At 39.4% G+C, this 20,918-nt stretch overlaps 1 protein-coding gene across 4 annotated transcripts in view; it reads right to left on the bottom strand.

The window, feature by feature from the left end:
* ATP11A (ATPase phospholipid transporting 11A) overlaps positions 1-20,918 on the bottom strand; it is a 267,235-nt gene that overhangs the window by 24,670 nt on the left and 221,647 nt on the right. For all 4 annotated transcript variants that reach the window (XM_050947517.1, XM_050947527.1, XM_050947547.1 and 1 more), the window contains exons 14-24: positions 16,685-16,848; positions 16,300-16,371; positions 14,693-14,766; positions 14,301-14,404; positions 9,714-9,895; positions 8,172-8,423; positions 6,378-6,552; positions 5,249-5,351; positions 4,844-4,989; positions 2,550-2,609; positions 636-763 (exon numbers count right to left, since the gene is read on the bottom strand). In XM_050947517.1, coding sequence (XP_050803474.1) covers positions 636-763; positions 2,550-2,609; positions 4,844-4,989; positions 5,249-5,351; positions 6,378-6,552; positions 8,172-8,423; positions 9,714-9,895; positions 14,301-14,404; positions 14,693-14,766; positions 16,300-16,371; positions 16,685-16,848 — 1,460 coding nt within the window. The remainder of the gene's footprint in view (positions 1-635; positions 764-2,549; positions 2,610-4,843; positions 4,990-5,248; positions 5,352-6,377; positions 6,553-8,171; positions 8,424-9,713; positions 9,896-14,300; positions 14,405-14,692; positions 14,767-16,299; positions 16,372-16,684; positions 16,849-20,918) is intronic.

Below are 20,918 nucleotides of genomic sequence, written 5' to 3' on the forward strand. Positions count from 1 at the left end.
AACAAACTTGTTTGTCTTAGCGATTGGCTGAATGAGAAGTAGGACCGAGTGGACTTGTATGCACTAAAGTTTTACAGTTTTGTTTTTGAGTGCAGTTACGTAACAAAAAAAAAAATCTACACTTGTAAGTTGCACTTTCACAATAAAGAGATTGCACTACAGTATTATATGAGGTGAATTGAAAAATACTGTTTCTTTTGTTTATCATTTTTACAGTGCAAATATTTGTAATAAAAAATAATATAAAGTGAGCAGTGTCTACTTTGTGTTGTAACTGAAATCAATATATTTGAAAAGGTAGAAAATATCTAGAATATTTAATAAATTTTAATTGGTATTCTGTTTAACTGTGCAACTAAAACTGCGATCAATCATGACTAATTTTTGAGATAATTGCATGAGTTAACTGCAATTAAATCGACAGCCATAGTATGCTATATACATCTGGTCATTTCCAAACTATTTCCAGAAGTACCATCTCAGGTGCAGTGCATCTAATTGCTAAAGGATGTTGCACTTCTTATATCGTGCACAATGGAAGTAATGAATCACTAATAGTATTTTAGAGGAACATTCCAAAAAAGACTGTTTACAAATGGATAGCCAAACATTTTGGGCTAAATGATTATCTTTACCTGTACAGTGAAGGTTCTCTCTTGAGCATCTCTGTACTGACATGTTGTTCCATTAAACTGTACAAGAGGATAGGAAGAGATGTGAAGCTGATATTGTATAGTGTTAGATACGCAGTATCATATAAAGGCTGAAGATGGAAAAAAAGAGTTATATTAACCAGTTATATTTTCAAACACAATACACCATACTATGTTGATTTAACGGGAGAATGTCGTCTTGTTTAGAGACACAAAAGCACATTCCTTAAAACGAAGACAAATTCCACACAGCATCCTTGAATGACTGTTTTTGAGATAGGATAAGTTTTCACCCAGGTTCCTCTGGGTAAACAAGTCAATCAAAATTTGACTTGACAACAGTCCGTCACCCCTCACAATGTTTCAGCTGTGCAAAGGGGCTGTAAAGCTGCCCTAGCTGGGCAACTGATTCCCCTGCTGGGGGAAATCTATGTCAGGTATAGCCAGCTCCACTCCACCCTCTTCTCACCCACCCAGTATAGGGCAGAGTTCAAGTGTAATGGCTAGAGTGTTGCTACAGTCCAGTAATCCTCAGATGACATAGTGGTCACTTGTGGGGCTATACCTAGTATGTTTAAGCTAAAGCAGCTATAGAGAACAGCTTGAATAGGGGGATCAAATCAGCAAATTGACAGCACAAGGGACTGGGCATAAACCAATTTTTTCTCCCCTTCTCCCTGTTCCGAGTCTTATTCTAGGTACATAATATGTATCATCATTAACAAACCTATTCCTTACCCCTATAAAGTGAGGGTTTTTTCCAGACCCTGCCTCATGATCAGCCTATGCCCTGAAACACGTGTAATGAAAATCCTTACTACAAAGACTTCTCTCTTTTTTCTTTTTTTTAAAGTAGTGTTATTTTTCATGAAAAAGAGTGGCAAATTTTGCAGCCAAAGGTCATCAACACATGCTTTAACATCTAGTATTAGCCAGAGAGTGCTTCACAAAATGCTAGGTTTCAGCACATCCCTAAAATTGAAAATAGTTTCACACTCAATTTTTTAAACTCATTGGAGCTTTACTGTGAAAATCTTTGGAAAAGGTGCAGTCAGTCCCCTTTTCCCCCAAGTTCCTGAATTTGTTTCATCTCCCTCACTTCATGGAGGAGTGACAAAGAGCCTTCCATACAACTTAGATAGCTGAGAACAGCTGAGGAAAAGCAAAGAAACAAGAACATAAAAGAAAGAGGATCTGGCCGTCCCTTAAGAATGTCTTTCCTTTTTTCTTTTGGAGTATGTTTATTTTCCCTTCTCCCATCCCTGATCTCCATGCAGGGGCGGCTCCAGGCACCAGCACGCCAAGCACGTGCTTGGGGCGGCAAGCCCCTGGGGGTGCTCTGCCGGTCGCCGTGAGGGTGGCAGGCAGGCTGCCATGCTTGGGATGGCAAAATGCCTACAGCTGCCCCTGTTTCCATGGTATGGGCATCTGCATGCTCAACCTGAGAAAGCCCCAAATCAGGCCAGCTGCTTTCTGCACTTTGACCCCTGCCTCAAAAGACAAACTGCTTGTTCATACCCATACCTTTTAGATTTTCTTCTAACTATGCTCTGTGAGCAAAAAATCAATGGAAAGATTGAACTGCATGTTTTCCATGGAGATTTTGCTTTCCACAGCTAACTCTCTGTTTTGTCTTTTCCATTAAGTCTCTGACTCAGAAAATAATGTGGCTTTTCTGATAATTCATCAAATTCATTTCAGTAACAGTTATGAGAGCTTTTGAAAGCCACACTAACCAAAGGTAATAGCCTTCTTTAGAGAGAGCTGTAAGCTAAACTAATCGCTTTTTCAGCCTACTGGGTCCAGTAAGATTATACAGCATCCCAATGCTTTTAGTTAAAAAAGGCCGAAGAGAAGGTTTTACAATAAGCAGAAAAATTAAAATGCCTGACTAACCTGTTGTGAAAACCCACAGAAGAACTGGTATAAAAACTGAGGAAAAATGAAGCAGACATTCTGGAAGACAAAGTAAGAGTTATCAAGTGATGCACAATCAGTAACATGTATCACGCATTATTATAACCATGTATATTATAATATCGTATAATACTAATTGTACTGTACACAGAATACAGAAAAGGCTGTGATAGATTTATAGAAATAGGGCATTCACATTCTCATTTTACATTAGCACAGATGAACACAATTTTGAAATAAAAATTATATCTACTCTGTCAAGTTGGAGAGAAATGAGATGCTACCCAGGAGTGAGTAGGCACAGAAGAGGAAAGTAGGTCATATCAACAATGGGATTCAGGTAAACTAGTTTCTGATATACTGTGGCCAGTCAGTTTGAACATAAATAGTAAAATGGGTTTCTCCATCCACATTGGTCAACCGAACTTAGAAACGGATTTAAGTTACAATTATGTTAACTTTTAAACCACTGTTCCTCAGACCTGATTTAAAAGGCACTGTAGATGGAGCCTAGAACTTGGGTGTGTGGGGGGCAGGGGAGGAGGGAGCTGCTGGAATACATAAAGGAATAAAGATTAAAGACAAAATGAAAAATTTATTTGTAACCATATTAACGATCACATACTGCATACAAATAAAAGCTGTCCTGCCTCAGAGTTTGGTGACAATGATACTCCTGAGAGCATTCTGCACCAAAAAATTAAAATTTCTGTGTCAAAACAATTAAAATTCTGCAAAGTTTTGTGAATTTTATTTGACAAATAAACGTGGATGCTCCAGCATGGCATTGGGGTGCACAGACCACTGGCTGCACTTACGTGGTAAATCACTCTGCAGCCTCCCCTGCCTGGGACACAGACTCAGTGGTGAGGTTGCAACCAATCCTGACACAGCCTGCCCCAGAAACATCCTAGGGCCCTGCCCCCCATGCCAGGTACACCAGGTGTGGGTGGGCAGGCAGGATCAGCAAGGCAGGATCCAAGGGTGGAGGGGCTTAATGTGGGGGAATCCAGGTATGGGTTGAGAGGATTCTGTGTGCGGGTGGCTCAGTGGGGGATTTGGCTGCGGGGGGCGAGGGGGGGAGATCTGGATGCACAGGGGCTTGTTGGGGGGGGGGGATATGGGTACAATGGTAATGGGACTCTGCAGGGGGTCCAGGTGAAGGTGGTTTGGACTCAGTGGGGCAGGGTGTCATCTGGGTGTGAGGGTACAAATGCTGGTGGAGTGGGGCTCAGTTAGGTGAGGATCCAGGTACAACTGGTTGGGGCTTAGTGGGGTGAAGATCCAGGTGGCTCATCAGGGTGGTCTAGGTGCAGGGGGAGTGGGGCTCATCAGTGGGGGTTCTGAGTGTGTGAAGGCTCAGTAGGAGGGTCTGGACACATGGGGGTTGGGTGGATGGGGGAGCAGCTCCCTGTACAGAGATCCCTCCCCTTGCAGCTTAGAAGTGATGGGTGCAGGAAGTGGGGTGGTGGTGGGAGGAGGAGGAGTTTGCAGCACTTCCTGCAGCCAGGAGAGAAATCTGTGAATTGGTCTGACCCGGCCCCGGATGCCATGCAGGGGAAGAGGAAGTCCTGTTCTCCCCAGCCCAGCCGGGACTAGCATCTGAGTCCAGTGCAGGGTAGGAGCCACTCATTGGGTCTTCCCCAGTCCCGCCTCTTGCCCCACAATGATTTACCTCTCTGCTGGCTGCCCTGGGCACCAGAAACACCGTTGGGGAGGGTCGCACGACCGCATGTGGCTTCCTTTTGCTTCCCCATCAGAAAGTCATTTTTCTGCTGGGAAGCAAAGAAATATGCGGGGGACATAAATTCTGCGCATGTGCAGTGGCACAGAATTCCCTCAGGAGTACAATGAGCAAACCCACCTGGGGATTTGTATCTAGGGGCTGGTCCACACTACAGGGGGGAAATCGATCTTAGATACGCAACTTCAGCTACGTGAATAACGTAGCTGAAGTCGAATATCTAAGATCGGATTACTCACCCGTCCACACCGCGCGGGATCGATCTTCGCGGCTCTCCCTGTCGATTCCGGAACTCCGTTGGGGTTGATGGAGTTCTGGAATCGATATAAGCGCGCTTGGGGATCGATATATCGCGTCTAGATTAGACGCGATATATCGATCCCCGAGCAATCGAATTTAACCCGCCGATACGGCGGGTAGTATGGACATAGCCTAGGAATCAACAGCATTTTCTACAGTTGAGGATACCTATTATATATAGTTAGTTAATACTATATGCATAGTCGCAGATTACATGATGCTATCCTACCTTATAAAAGAAGTATTGCACAAGCTCTGATATTCTAACATAATAAAAATGCCCATGAACAAGCAACATTTTTTTCAAATGTTTAAATTTAGGTATTGCATAGTCACTATTTCTTGCAGCTTGACGGCCTTCTTTTCCAGTGATTCCTAGAAGAAAGAGTTGTTAGAACCTGTTCAGAATGCTACCGAATTATTTAAAGCATGCAAACAAACACTGGAAAAGTTGCAGGGTATGCAGTGATGTTAATTTATTATTATTAGATTTCACTATGTCTTATAATTAGCTGGAGTGTATAAAATATAACCATTATCTAAGAAAATGGGTAATTAATTCTTTGAAACAACCTCTTTTTTAAAAAAAAATCTGTTATTTCCTTTTAAATTAAAATCTAGACCGCATACTTACCTATACCAACGTGTGCTTCTAGAATCATACTGACATCATTTGCTCCATCACCAATTGCTAATGTGATAGGGTGTTCCTTTGATAATTTAATCAATTTTACGATCTGAAAAAGAATTAGCATTTTCAGTAAAATACTAAAAAATAAGTTTACTTTCTCAAATGCTTCCAAAGCCAGTAAAGTTGCTTTTCTTTTCTTTTTGCTCAAGGAGACTAGTTTTCTTGAATATTAATCTCATGATCTATTCCATGACTGGCAAAATAAATATCAAACTTGGCAATGAACAAAAGATAATAGGGTCCTGTATGTCTTTCTGAATATAGAAGACCAAATATGGGAGAATAGATCCATCCACTTTAACTAGCAAGCATTATAATTTTAATAAACTGATATTCAAACTAAATACTTATACAAACTTCCCCAGGATGAAAAGAAGAGTGACTAAATACATTAATTAGACTACATGAATGTGATGTGTACTGTACATGAGCACTAAAACAAAAATATGGGGATTCAAGATATTTATGTTTCCACGTTTTATGTCTTAAATATTAATATACTTTAAAATTTCCTCCCCTGGAGTTATTAATATTGTTTACAAACTGAACTCCAGGTAAAAGAGAGAGTTTTTAATCTGGGAATATCTACAGCAAATTTATATGTTTATGCTAATATCAATGAGAAAACAGGAGTTAGACAGTATTTCAAACAGTTTACACCATCTATCTATCTATTCTATTTGGATTTTATTAGTGTTTAATAAACAAGAACTAACACCCCACAATTATAGGTAACTCATTCTTCCAATAGTATCATGCAGTATGAATAGAAGATGAAGCAATCAGTTCATTAAATACGTTTCATTTACCAGCATGTATCAACCATACAAGTTAATCTTATACATAAATCAAAATCAGGTACACAGCAGGGTTCTCTTTTAATGTGCCATTACCTAATTGCTTTCTAGCAAAAATTCTCCTCTCATTCTTTTTCTAATGTTTTGCTTCCATTTTATAGGATAGAAAAGTGAAAGACAACATTTCAAATTACCATAATATGTCACAAACAGTAATGACTTTCAATATTTACACAGAAGCGTAGTTAACAAGTAATTGATCATGAAACACAAACCTGTGCTTTCTGCAAAGGTGCCATTCGACAGCATAACACTGCACTGCAGTTCCTGCAAATTTCAAGAAAGTGCTCTCTGTAGTTATCAGAGCTCCCATCTTCTCTAGGTTTCATTATTAATGATAATGCTGCTCCATCAATGATTAAACCATAATCTTGCATATCAGTTGAAAGTCTGTTGAGGAAGAAAATGCAAGTGAAGAGCTACCGTAAAAGAAATATATACATGTACACACACACACATATATTGAGTTCTGATTTGGAAAAAGAAGGCGAGAAATTTATTTACCAAAAAGCAACATTAAAAGGGATGTTACCAAGGTAAATATATTTGAAGTGAAAATCCTTCTATGCTGTTCCTAGCAAATTATTTTTAAATTCTAGTTTACTTTTGACTCATTCTGCTTATTTACTTTTGCATTTCACCACCTAGCTTGGACAATGAAACTAGATTGATTCCGTTTCATTTATGCTTTGACTTCCATGCACTAGTATAATGCTATTGTGTTTGGATTTCCAACACTGCAGGGGAATGTTTACAACAAAAATGGAAAAAGAAATGCAGCAGTTTTCAAAACTCTGTAAACATTTACATTTATAATAGTTTTTTTCCCCCAACACCTCCTTCTGTCTCCACTGCCAACACACAACCTTTTGTTTATTTTTGACAAAAATAGACTGTCTAACTACCCCATGATAACAACATATTATTGACATATTAAAAATTTCCCTCACAGGTGTAGCACCTTGCTACAAGTGACACCTTGAAAACAGCAGCAGCATTAAAGTAGCACACTATTAAGTCAGAATTAACTAGAAAATGAGGTACCCTATTTATTAAGAGCTGACAATGAGCTTGAATGGACAATAAAATATATTCATTCTAGTCTTACACACACAGAATCCCTACAACTAAAATAAAATTAAAAAAATAATGTATTTGATTCATATTCATTGCAAAGGTCTTCGTATAATGGACCTTTGCAATACAAGCTTAAAAAGATATACGTAACTGAACACACCCAAACTCTTGACAAGAGAGACAGAGAGAGAATTAATATCTAGGAAGTGAGAGCCAGGGAAAACCACTGACCAACTCCAAGCAACAAGACCTACATCTGTGCAATACTCTGACAAAACATAATGCTTGGTAACTGATGCTGTCCCTTTATTGCAAACTTATCACTAGGGTAAAATTGCTATTTGTTTTCATATTAAAAAAAAGAACAAAGCAAACACACATACTACTAAGTCCAAAAAACCCAGAAACTGATTTTCCCCCCAAATTTTCAGACAAAAAAAATTTTAGTTTTAACTTTTTGAAGTTTTATTCAGACATTTACACCTATTTTCTGATTCCAAATCTCATTTTTCTTTCTAATCCTCTCCCCCTATGCCACATTCCAAACTGATGAAATCAACCACTTTTCCTCAGATCATTTGCAGCTGCCACTTAGCCACTCAACAAGCATAACTCAATGTTCTCTGGTTCACAGTATCTTTTAAAAATAAAAATATGTTTTTCATACCATGATCTTTGTCCATGATCTATTTTAGCAGTGGAATGCTTAAAATAATGAAAGTCATATGACAAGCCAGAAGATGAAGAGCGTAAAGATTTTTTGCACGTAACAAGCCTACACGAGGTACTAGTTGCTATAGAGTAATCCACACTCTGGCAACATAAATTCAGCTACAGTATATTGCTGCCACTGCTGTTCTAACAAGCATTTAATTAATTGTGAAATGCCCACCAATTCTTTTCTTTGCTTGAAAGCTGAACTTTCTACATACCCGGAGAAGTTGTCCCTGGTTAAGCTGCCACTGTGCTTTAGGACAGTTTTGCTTAGCTCAAACAATACATCATGTAAACTCTGTTCCTCAATTTTCTTTGTGGTTAGCTCAAGTAGCTGTGTGTTTCTTCTGAAGAGTTTGCAGGCATAGCATGTGGCAGCAGCAGTCTCCATTTTGTCTCCAGTCAGAACCCAAACTTTAATGCCAGCTTTCTGGAGTGCTTCAATCGTGTCAGCAGCTTTTTCTTGTAGCCTGTAGATATCAATTGACAATAAATATTGATAGACTGACTGGAAATGAGAAATTCAGGGTCCTTACTAAAAGGTTTCCATGACACTAACAGTATTTCAGTAAAAGGTTTTAGACACAAGAAGTTTCTAATGTGATGAAAATCATAGCTGGGAATCTGAAAATGCTTAAAGACGAAGATCAGCACGTTATAAGTAATGTGTCTTGCCATTTTCAAGTTACTCAAAGGTTTCTGCTTTCACATTTATTTCCTAAAGTATAGGATGTTTCATCTCACCAGCTCCAGGGCATGTACAGACACAAAACACATCCAGTATCTTCAATTAGTTGTGTTAAAAAAATGAAATATCTAAGTTGCTGGGTGATAAATATCAGACACACACATGCCCCTCACAGCACCCAGTAAGTGTATCTTTTGCTCCCCTCACAAACCCTAAAGATTCTCCCTTCATTTCCTCAGACTGCCCATCTCAGAGACTTGCTTCTCCATGATCTTCCCTCCAGCAGATGAAGGGTACACAGGAATACCACTGAGCCCCGTCACACATCAGTGCTGTCCCCAAAAGTGTGAGATTCGCTTTTTTGTTCCCCTGGGGCTCCACAGTCGTCATAGCCAGAACTAGTGACAAATGAAGAAGTCAGAGCAATGTTTTCCGAGCAGACCTAATCTTGCTGAGTTTTGTATGCGTTTTTCTGCATGGAGTGAGAGATTTTATATAAACTCCATAAAAAGCAAATTAAAAGAACATTATTCTTGCAAAGCTAAGCACTCCAAACTCAGGAAATGCCAGAATTAAGGTAGATCATGTAACCTTAATTATGGTCTATGTGAGAATATACAGTACAGTCTGATTAACAATTCTAGGAATATGCTGACTTTGATATAAACCAAAATGTTCATTACCATTTGTGACTCTCATAAAATGAGTATAGAAATATTTGGGTAATATTCACGACATGTTAGGCTTCAAAGTTTTATTTTAGTATGGTGTCTATGACTGAAAGAAATAAGACATACTTAACATTTTTATCTGTAGTAGGTCTTAGTCAGAAACATAGTAGTAAAAGTAATAATTTGCAACACATTATCTGAAAATACTGATTTCTGTGTATTTATTATGCATAACTGAGAATGTAGTTAGCTAATTTGTAGGAGACTGATACAAATAAGGAGATTTGTGCCTAATACAAAAAAGGAGGTATAATTATTGCACCTCTGGTTCAATGCCTCTGATAATAGGCACATCTTCCCATTTATCACATCATTCAACACAGTCAAAACAACATACTTACTGGTCCTCAACAGCTGTAGCACCAAGCAAAATAAGATCTTTCTCTATCTGTTCATATGCCTCTGCCAGTTTCTTTTCCCGATCATGAAGGGCTAGCTTTGCATTCTGAAGCAGCTTGCACACACTATCATACTCTTTGCGTGTGAACTTTTTATATGCAACACACAATGTTCGCAGTCCCTCCTAAACAATATGATAAAAACAAAGAACAATGTTTCTACTATAAAAGTCTTAAACACCATTGAGAAAATTTCTGAAAACAGAAGCAATTAATATCATCTAACATTTATGATTAATGTGAAGAGTCCCTCTTTGGTTCCTCAATATCAGTTTAGGGCTCAATTATGACATCTGAAGATGACTGAAGGTGCTTGATACATTACAGAGAGAGGTAATTTTAGTTTGAGGAATGAGTGAGTGGGAACAATCAGCAGTTAAGAGTAGGCAGATTGCAAAGTACAAGGTGGAGAGGGTCAAGAAGATAAGTAACATGCGTAGGCAGGAGTTCTCTCAAGCTTTCAGTGACAAAAGTTTTTAACTTTACACAGAAAGAGACAAAGAACCAATTAAGAGACATGGTAAAAAAAGCAAGAAAAGTTAATTACAGTTATAGATTGCTGGACAGTCTGAGAGTTGAAGAGAGATATAAGGAAGTGCCAAAAAATCGCCAAAATTTCCAGTTAGAGAGATGGGGAGGACAGTGGAGTTATCAATGGAAACAGAGAAAGATTGGAAGTGCTGAGGGAATGATGAAAAATTCAGTTTTTGCCATACTTAATTTAAAATAAGTACTACCACATTCAAGAGAAGATATCAGGATGAGAGGAAAAAATAGATGAACCTAGACGAAGGGGTGAGGTCTGGAATAAACAGGTAGATCTGACAGACATCAGCACAGAGGTGATAAGACATCATAGGAGTCAACAAGATCACTGAGAGAGTAAGTGTAGAAGGAGAAAAGGAGGGAACCTATGGCAGATTCTGGTCAGCACTTATAGAAATGGAGAGGGAAGGGAAGATGATACTCTGGAAAAAACATCAGTGAGGCAGGAGACCCAAGAAAGGAAAGAATAACAGAAGCCCATGTTAGAGAGGGTGGTGATCACAGAGTGAAAAGGCAGGAGAGCAAGTGAGTGCATTCCATTTTCATTTCAATTCAATATTGGAACTTGAAAAGAGCCCTGCTGCAATGCCACAACTGAATTTCAGGACTAGCAGTAAAGCATTTCACTGTGTGGAAATATCATGCATTCACTTTCACACTGCACTACTGCAGGGGTTGAGTACTACTATATTTTTGTACTGGCGATCAATGTCTTGTGGCTTCTACTGCTGATGTATAGTACTGTAAACATCCCAATGACTGCCCACAACAGCTAGATCAATGGTTCTCAACTGCGGGTCTGTAGTCCCCTGGGGGATTGTGAGGCAGTTTCAGGGGGTCCATGAACTAAGCTGGCATTAGACTGACCGAGGCCTACGGCTGAAGCTTGGAGCCCTGAGTCCTGGCACCCACTGGGGTGGAAGTTCTGAACCCTTCTGGCTCAGCAGTGGAAGCCCAGAGCTCTGAGGTCCCCTCTGCCCCCAGCTGGGCCTTGGAGTTTTTGCATGTTGGTGGGGTCCTCCGAAAGAAAAAGGTTGAGAACCTTGACCTAGATCATATCCTCCCACTCCCTGAAATAGCAGAGCACAGTGCCAAGGATGAAAACAAGCAACAATCACCAAAAATGAGTTGGAAATTTTAAGGCAACAAAATTTCACTTGATCACCAACACTTCCAGACTTGAGATATGGATATTGCTCTCCACAGAACAGTACTGCAAGAGTAATAATTATCATACTCCTAGTAATTTGGTGTTTCCACTTTCTACCTTGATTATGACCAGGAAGCACAGATTTGAGTATATTAATTTGGTCTGGATTACTTCAGATTTGATCTGAACTGGTTTACATATCCTTAGAAGCAACAGTGCTATTTATGACAAACTATCATTGTAAGTTCCCTTTGTACTGTTAAATAGTACCTTTAATGTAACCTGAACATTTAAAGGAATTTCCCATGAATCTAACTGACAAATAAATATAAACAAGTCTCTTATAGTTTGACAGGCATTACCGGACGATTCTGCTCTATAACATAACCTATCACTGTCACCATTTTGGCTTTATATATTTTAATCCATGAGTAGAATTTACTGAAACAGAAGGTAGGTAGCCTATGTATAAATCAGAAGGGCAATGTACTCTTTTTTAATTATGACCATAAGGAGCCATAAGGAAGAAAGCCAAGAATGTTTATTAATAAAGTGATTAACTCATCTGAGCCAGTGCCAAGAACCCAGTTGTCAAAGATGACTGAATTCAGTTTTTGAAGAGGAAACAACATTATTCCATTTTTGGAAGGGAACATATACATAAGAGGATGAAATTCCTCCCTGTGAAGATGATCAGAACAAGGCCAATGCATTAAATGCCACATAACCCATGTACAGGTCTTGATGCTGGCTCTCTGCACAAAGGTGAATTTTACCTAAAAATGAACATAATGCATAAACAGAAGAAAATGAATTTTATTTTTTTTGCTGTGTTAGATCAACAGGATTGTCTTGTTTGGACGGAAGAGCAAGTCAGTTAATTGTAAATGGAAGGACAGCAGGTCTTGCCCTTGGTGTTACTGTACTTTGCTTTAGTAAATCAGAAAATCCTAGCTCCTAATCTGAATGTTTTAGGTTAATCTTCCCCTGGTTAAAGCCTGGGCAGTTTGTGGCTGTAGCGCTTTGCCCATCAACTTAGATTATAAATTTGGACTGATCATAGAATCCTCTCTATTTTTTGTACTTTTGGTATTTAGCAATTAACAACTACAATCACCTCTCAATTTAGTTCTCCACTTTGAGACAGAACACATTAATAGCCACTGCTTGAAGAAGTTAGCTTGAGATGAGGCTCTAATAATTTTACTCCTTCCAGTCACTACAATTTGGGCAACTAATTTTGTGATTATATTGATATATTGATCTTGCTTCTTGTAAAAAGTGAATTCCATTTTCCTTAACAGTATATTGTCCTGGACACAGAATCTGAAGTGTTATTTTAATGTTAGTCAGTAAAGTCTATATGACAAAATGAATAATATAGTTTTAGTAATCTTTCAAAAGAGAGGGAAAGGACCAGATCAATACTGAAAACATGATTCAATCTAACTGTTCCAGTTTAGTTGACTGCTAAGACTAGATTCCAGCAATGACCTTTCATGTTGGTTCAAACTTTTGTACTATGGACTATATTAGAATAAGGAAGCGTTTTATTTCCAAGTTAAATTATGTTGTCAGAGGGAATATATTTTAAGTGGCATTTAATGTTATTATGGAAGATTAATCAAGCAAAATAAAGACAGACCAGCTCTCTACAAAGTTACTTATACACAATCCAAAAAGGACAATCATCAGGACACCTATGAGATACCTATCATTTATCACAGCATGTGAGCCAATTTGCTGCCTGTATGCTCTTGTAGAAGCTGCTATATTTAAGAATTTGTCATAAATGCAATTATCCAGGATGAAGAAATATTGAGGCTGAGGGTCTCGATTCTCTCTCAGACTCTGCTAGAATTTGGATGGATATAGTATATTAAATTGCTCTTTCAGTTTCATTAGCTTCTTCCACCTCTGAACAACCACCTTCTCACAGGGGAGAAAGCTATTTTATACAGTCAAGCTTAGTAATGTGCTCTGGGAAAGAGTTTTAAAGAGGAAATCCAGTTTTCCTCTAAAACAGCAGATAACATGGATGGACATTTCTTCACTTTCTGTAGTAATACCTGTTTTCAGTCTCAGTATTTGATGCCAATCGATGCTATCTTATTTTAAAAGAGATAATAATATTTTATTTAAATGGCTTTTGTTGTTTTTTTAATGGCATATGAGACAAGTATTTATAACCCCTAATCCTATCTTTCAAGTAACCAAGTTGGATATTTTCCCCAAAGGAATCAAGCAAGCTCATACTTCCTTTTTAGTGAGCAAAAAATGTATGTTGTTGTATTGCTTCCTCATAACAAGAACATTTACAGCTAAATTATGTTCTAATGGTTTCTCTCTCAGGAGATCTTGTGAAGTAATCTAAAGCCAGTAAAACTATCAGATGGAGACTGAAAGTGGGGGTGGGATTCTCAATAGGAGTTTTACCACTGACTTCAATGGGGAAGAGTTAGGCCAAAGCTCAGTACTTTTTAAAAATCTCACCTTACACTGCTAATTAACTAGTTCTAGATAACTACTAGTTAGATTAGCCTCACCACATAATTAGCTTGTAAATATCCTTCAAAATAGGGGTTCTTAGTGTTTATTAGGCATTGGGGCAAAATCACCCCTCAGAGGAAAGGGTGCAGAGGAGAGAGGGGGCTCACTTTTGTTGGCAGCTACTGCTACAGGGGCTATGATGAAGAGTAATCCTTGCACTCAGAAGGGTAGAAGGACTGTAGCTGCGTCCAGGTCTGGCACAGCGGTGGAGGCTCCCTGAATCCTCCTCCCCATTTTGGTACACAACGCAGGACCAGGAAATACCATTTAATATTTAATCTTACCACTGCATTGCGCTCAACTCTTGATCGTATTTGGTCTATTTTGCCTTCTGTAACTCTAGGAAATATAGACGAATCTGCTCCCTTACAAAAGAGAAAAATATCACCTAAAAGAGACAAAATACAAAGTTTAAAATGGTTACAATTTATTTTCTCAACTTTTTTTAAAAACAGGTTAAACATCTTTAAAGATAGTTTCTTCAGACATACATTGTTCTGAGAGTGCTAGTTACCATCTTAAAATTCCAAAGCATCACTGAAAGAGTAGAAAGAGCAAAGCATAAAGAAAACACCATTCTGGTGATACCCAGTTGAATTTAAAATCAAGACAAAGATCACAAACCACTAAGCCCCTCCCCCAAAAGCAAACCAAATTCAGGATATGATATTTCTACCTGCCACTGATCGAACAATCACACTCATTCGCCTCCTTACAGAATCAAAACTCAACATCTCTAACAATTCAAACCTGAAAGAGAGAAAAAAAAAAGTTTTGAAGTAAGCCTGTTTTTTCACATAGCTAAACTGATCCTAGATAATCATTTGTAAGTTCTGCCATATGGAACAAAGTAAGATGCAGTCAGTTAAGGAAAAATGGGTGAGCCCCCTGGCAACTAGACCAGGAGTTTTGGCTGAATAATGACTGCACGATGGAGTCCAGTATCCAGTCACTGACAGCAGCCAGTATCAGAGGAAGATGAAAGAAACCCCGTAACACAGGGATATGGAATATACTACTCACAAGGAAAGTTTCCTTCTAGTCCCCAATAGCTAGAGGTTGTCTTATGTCTTGAAGTATGAGGGTTTATATCCATCAGATGTTTTAGGATTTTTAAAATTTATTATAACACTGAATATTCTTGTTTTCCCCAAAGGGAAATGACACTCCTAACCCAAATAAATCCCCACCCAACATCAATATTTCCCTCGACCCAATGATTCCCCTCTACCTTCTCCATACCATTCATTTAATTTACTTTATCAGGTCCCTTTTTACAATTTTTTTTAATAAAGTAAAGAGTCCCTATTTTTTTTCAATATAAACATATCTTTAACCCAAGTTCTGATCTCTGAAAAGACCTTCTCCGTAATATTTTACTCAAGAAAAATGCTCTAATCATTAGACAGACTACATCAAATTGTTTTCACTTGTTTAATCAGAGAATTTACTCAGTTCTATGTTATTACAGTCTGGACTTTAAAAAAAATCATCTACATAAGGCCACAATACTATTTCTGTTTGAAATCAATGGTACAAATCTAGCAGGAAACTGAATCAGGCTTATGACTGCAAAATGCAATGAAAACTGGAGTAAGTTCCAAGTATTTTTTAGTACTTCCATACTTCAACTGCCAAATTATTACTGTGCCTCCATTTGCTTACGAATTTAGCTATAAATATCAGAGTCCTATATTACTTAAAAGGAATGAAACCAGTGGGGTACTATACAAATATAGATTAACATTTTCAAAAGCACTTAAATCCCACAGAAAGTTAACAGGATGTAAATGCTTTTGAAAATTTTACTCAAAAAAGGATCTACAGAATTTACTCTACAGTCCCAGAGAATTTAACAAAGTAGAGTATCCTTTCTGTAAATTACTTGAACCATCTAAATGATTTTCCAACAGGGATATAATTCTCCATTAAATTAAATAGGATTGTTTAAAAAAATATGGAAACAGATGAAGCCATATTAATTTTCTATACAACAGAAACAGCATTTTGCCTTGGACTATCTTGTTATACTTTTGCTGTTTTCCCATTTTTCCCATTACATAGTTTCTCAAACTGTCAGAGTAAGTGAAAACAGAAAACGAGAATTCCTGTAAATTATAACTATCAGTAAAGCATTAACCTTCTTCTACTAAGTGGATTATTATTTCTCACAGTTTTTGGTTTACAAATGAATATACTTAAGGAAAGAAAAAATTGCTGTATACACTATTGATAAAATTCATTTCCTCAGTCCCAACCAGTTCACATTTCCACAACACTCACCTCTCAATATCATTTTTTGGATTTAAAATTTCCATAAAGTTGTCCTTGAGCCTTAAATATGTGTAACCAAGCCTGCAAATTTAAATGCAAATTCAGACAAGAAGAGATAACAAGTAATACATTTATAATTATGCAGCTTAGCATGTTGTAAGTACTTAAGAATTAACTTTAGCTTCTGAAATAGAAATATCCTGTTTTGATTTCATTCTTCTCAGCATACAGTAGTAACCCTTAGCCATGATAGTAAACATCACGTTTATATGATTCTGTAAATTTGCCTTTTAATAATATTTCTCTGCTGAAATATATTTTCAGCTTCAATTAACTGAATATCCATATTCAAAATTATTTTGGAGACCTACAAATTATCAAATTACACACATACCTCTGTATTCCTTCAACTAAAGCAACTTCATCAGGTGATGATGATATATACACACAAGATCTTCCGGACAATTGAGCTTTCTTTAATCCATCTATATTGTCATCCTCTTTCACTTGAACAGTGTGACAAAGACAAAGAGCCTGAAAAAATAGCTCCTCTCTCTCCTAATAAATAAAAAGGAAAGTATTGTCATTATACAGTATTACTCTGAAAAGGGATAAGAAAAATGAAAACAAAAATAAAAGAAAACCTAATCTTCCTTCTAAATTATTCTGTTTTGTAGGAGATTGGAACCACTTATTTGATTTGGGCTTGTACCTAAAACCAATTATGAATATTTTTGATAGGTAATACAGTCTCACATGGTGGCTAATTCTTTACTGGGAATTGGAAGCTAGCCCTACCTGCGACTAATCAAGCTTCTTCCTAAATGATGTCATAAAGCCAGGATCAGGTGACAGCTCAAAGATTATCTGGTCCTCCTAAAAGCCAGCAAGCAGCTCAGGAGAGCAGCAGGGAGTAAGACGATTCCTGTAAGAATTCTTGGATCAAGGGAAATGGCCTATTTCATATGCAACTCTCAGACAGAAGTGTAATCTTAAAAGGAGCAGGATGGATAGGTGCAGGTTGTAGGAAGGTTCCTGTGGGAGTCCCTGGGACAGGGGAAGGAACACAGATTATACATGATTCTCAGGGTAATGGCCTGCAGGCAGCAGGCTAAAGGTAAGGGGAGTAGAGAGAGGCTCGCCCTGATTCTCAGGCAGATGCCTGTGGAATATAATCGTGTAGGGAGTAGACAGGACATGAGTAACATGATACATTTTCTCTCAGCAACCAGGTCTTTCTGAGGGGTGAGTTTCTGACTGTTCTGTTGCAACTCTGACAGGTGTTTACTGCACAATAGCAGAGCATGTTTTTAGGGGTCTTAAATCCAAGCTGAGAGCCAGAAAAGCACTGGGTCTGGACCTTTGGGCCTGGTCTACACTACGCATTTAAACCGAATTTAGCAGCGTTAAACCGATTTAACCCTGCACCCGTCCACACAATGAGGCCCTTACCATCGATATAAAGGGCTCTTTAAACCGGTTTCTGTACTCCTCCCCGATGAGAGGAGTAGCGCTGAAATCGGTATTGCCATGTTGGATTAGGGTTAGTGTGGCCGCAAATAGACAGTATTGGCCTCCGGGCGGTATCCCACAGTGCACCATTGTAACTGCTCTGGAAAGCAGTCTGAACTCGGATGCGCTGGCCAGGTAGACAGGAAAAGCCCTGCAAACTTTTGAATTGCATTTCCTGTTTGCCCAACGTGGAGCTCTGATCAGCATGGGTGGCGATGCAGGCCCAAACCCAAAAGAGCTCCAGCATGGACTGTACGGGAGATACTGTATATGATCGCTGTATGGGGAGACAAATCTGTTCTATCTGAGCTCCGTTACAGAAGACAAAATGCCAAAGCATTTGAAAAAAATCTCCAGGCTAAGATACAGAGTCCACAGCACAGTGCTGTGTGACATGCGTAACGGAAAGCCAAAGAATCAAATGGACGCTCATGGAGGGAGGGAGTGGGGGATTGAGGACTCCAGCTATCCCACAGTCCCTGCAGTCTCCGAAAAGTATCTGCGTTCTTGGCTGAGCTCCCAATGCCTGTAGGGTCAAACACATTGTCCGGGGTGGTTCAGGGTATATCTCGTCAATTTACCCCCTCCCCCCCATGAAAGAAAAAGGAAAAAAATCGTTTCTTGATTTTTTTCAATGTCACCCTATGTCTACTGCATGCTGCTGGTAGACGCGGTGCAGCGGCACTGAACAACAGCATCCTCTCCCCTCCCCTCCCTGGTGGCAGACGGTACAGTACAGAAGGACTGATAGCTGTTCTCGTCATCATCCTGTGAGTGCTCCTGGCTGGCCTCAGGTGAGGTCGGCTGGGGGCGCCCGGGTAAAAATAGGAATGACTTCCGGCCATTCCCGGCAGATGATACAGAATGGCTGGTAACCGTCCTCATCATAGCAACTGGGGGCTGAGCTCCATCAGCCCACGCCTTTTACGTCTAAAGAAAAGATTCTGTACTGCCTGGACTATCTTAGCAGCGGGATGCTGGGCTCCTCTCCCCTCCACCATTTAATGTCCTGCCTGGACTATCATAGCAGCTGGGGGCTGCCTCCCCCTCATTTTATCTCACTAAAAACTCAGTATTTCTTATTCCTGCATTCTTTATTACTTCATCACACAAATGGGGGGACACTGCCACGGTAGCCCAGGAGGGTTGGGGGAGAAGGGAAGCAACGGGTGGGGTTGTTGCAGGGGCACCCCCTAGAATAGCATGCAGCTCATCATTTCTGTGGGATGTGACATGGAGTGGCTGTGCTCTCTGGTTCTCTGATACACTGGCTCTCTAGTACACTTGCCCCATATTCTAGGCAGGACTGACTCTATTTTTAGATAAAACACAAAGGAGGGAATGACCCAGGGAGTCATTCCCATTTTTGTCTTTGCGCCCCCGGCCGACTTCAGCGAAGGCCAGCCAGGAGCACCCATGACAGCAGCAGACGGTACAAAATGACTGATAACCATCTCTGCTACCCTGCAAAGGCAAATGAATGCTGCTGTGTAGCACTGCAGTACCGCCTCTGTCAGCGGCATCCAGTACACATACGGTGACAGTGACAAAAGGCAAAACGGGCTCCATGGTTGCCATGCTATGGCGTCTGCCAGAGCAATCCAGGGAAAAAGGGCGCGAAATGATTGTCTGCTGTTGCATTCATGGAGGAAGGAATGAGTGACGATACTTACCCAGAATCACCCGCGACACTGTTTTTGCATCATCATGCACTGGGATCTGAACCCAGAATTTCAGTGGGTGGGGGAGACTGTGGGAACTATGGGATAGCTACGGGATAGCTACCCACAGTGCAACGCTCCAGAAATCGACTCTAGCCTCGGTACATGGACGCACACCGCCGAATTATTGTGCTTTGTGTGGCCGCGTGCACTCAACTTTATACAATCTGTTTTTACAAAACCAGTCTATGTAAAATCGGAATAATTCTGTAGTGTAGACGTACCCTCAATGTCGTCAGATGGGTGTGTAGACTTCAGTGTCCTGCATAGCTTGAAACAGACCCTTTCTGGTTGCTCATATAAGGGATACTTTGGCAGGGGATTTTGGGAGCTGGGGCTAAACCTTTGAAGTCAGTTGCAGGGATTGACTAAAGACAGCCTCTCTTTATGTATCTCAGGCCTCTCTGAGAGCAGCTTGGGAACCACACCAAAGAGGTAACTGCTAGTTCCTGGGCAGTTGGTTGGGGTTCTGTTTTATTCCAATGAAGGTTGCTAAGTTAAGCCAAAGAAGAATTGCAGCCTGTGCTCGAATCACACTTTGGCGTCTGTCTCTTTTTCCTGCAAAGCAAGAACTGCAACTGTGCAGAGAATTGAGTCGCCCAGAAAAAAGCTTCACAACCAACAGTGAGGTCACAACTTCAAGGATAAAAACCTCTAGGCTACAGAATTACAGCAAATAAAACTTAAAAAGGCACCATTTTGCACTACTTTAAATTTATGAAGGCTATATAATATGCTTTTAGCATCCATTTTTCCCTTTTATCATAGTTTTTGTCTTATACTATCATGACTGATTTCTACTTTAATCAGTCAACTAACTTATTATAGATGTTTAGCTATTAACTTGGTAGTTTCATATTTTAGTTTTCATTTAATGATATTATACAATTTTATAAAGTGGATTCTCTTGGACATTTCTTGGTAAGCAAATAAATCCTTTAGGGCTTCTCTACATTTACATTTTATAGTCCTTTACCTTGCTGGCTCGGGGGGTGAAAAATCATTCCCCTTAGCACAGCAAGTCTGAGCGCTTTAAAGTGCTAGTGTAGACAGGCTCGGAGTGGGGGGATCCACGCTTCCCAGAGCTCGAAGCTAATCCCCTCATAGGGGTGGACTACCAGGAGAGCTGAGAGATCTCTCTCCCTGTGCTACGTGCGACCACACTCACACTTTAAAGTGCTGCCGGGGGAGCGTTCCCCCGGCAGTGCTTTGAAGTTTCCAGTGTAGACACACCCTTAGACTAAACTACAAGAGGAAAATATTTATGCTGTGATACAATTCCACCAGAAACCCACTTAGTTTATTAAAATCTCTGGGACATTACATTTATAGCTTTCTTTCCAACATAAAGATCAGTTCATTTTCATATTTTTTTTTTTTAAAGAAGCATCGTAC

Source organism: Gopherus flavomarginatus, chromosome 1, assembly GCF_025201925.1.
Source record: "Gopherus flavomarginatus isolate rGopFla2 chromosome 1, rGopFla2.mat.asm, whole genome shotgun sequence".
Lineage (NCBI taxonomy): Eukaryota > Metazoa > Chordata > Testudines > Testudinidae > Gopherus > Gopherus flavomarginatus.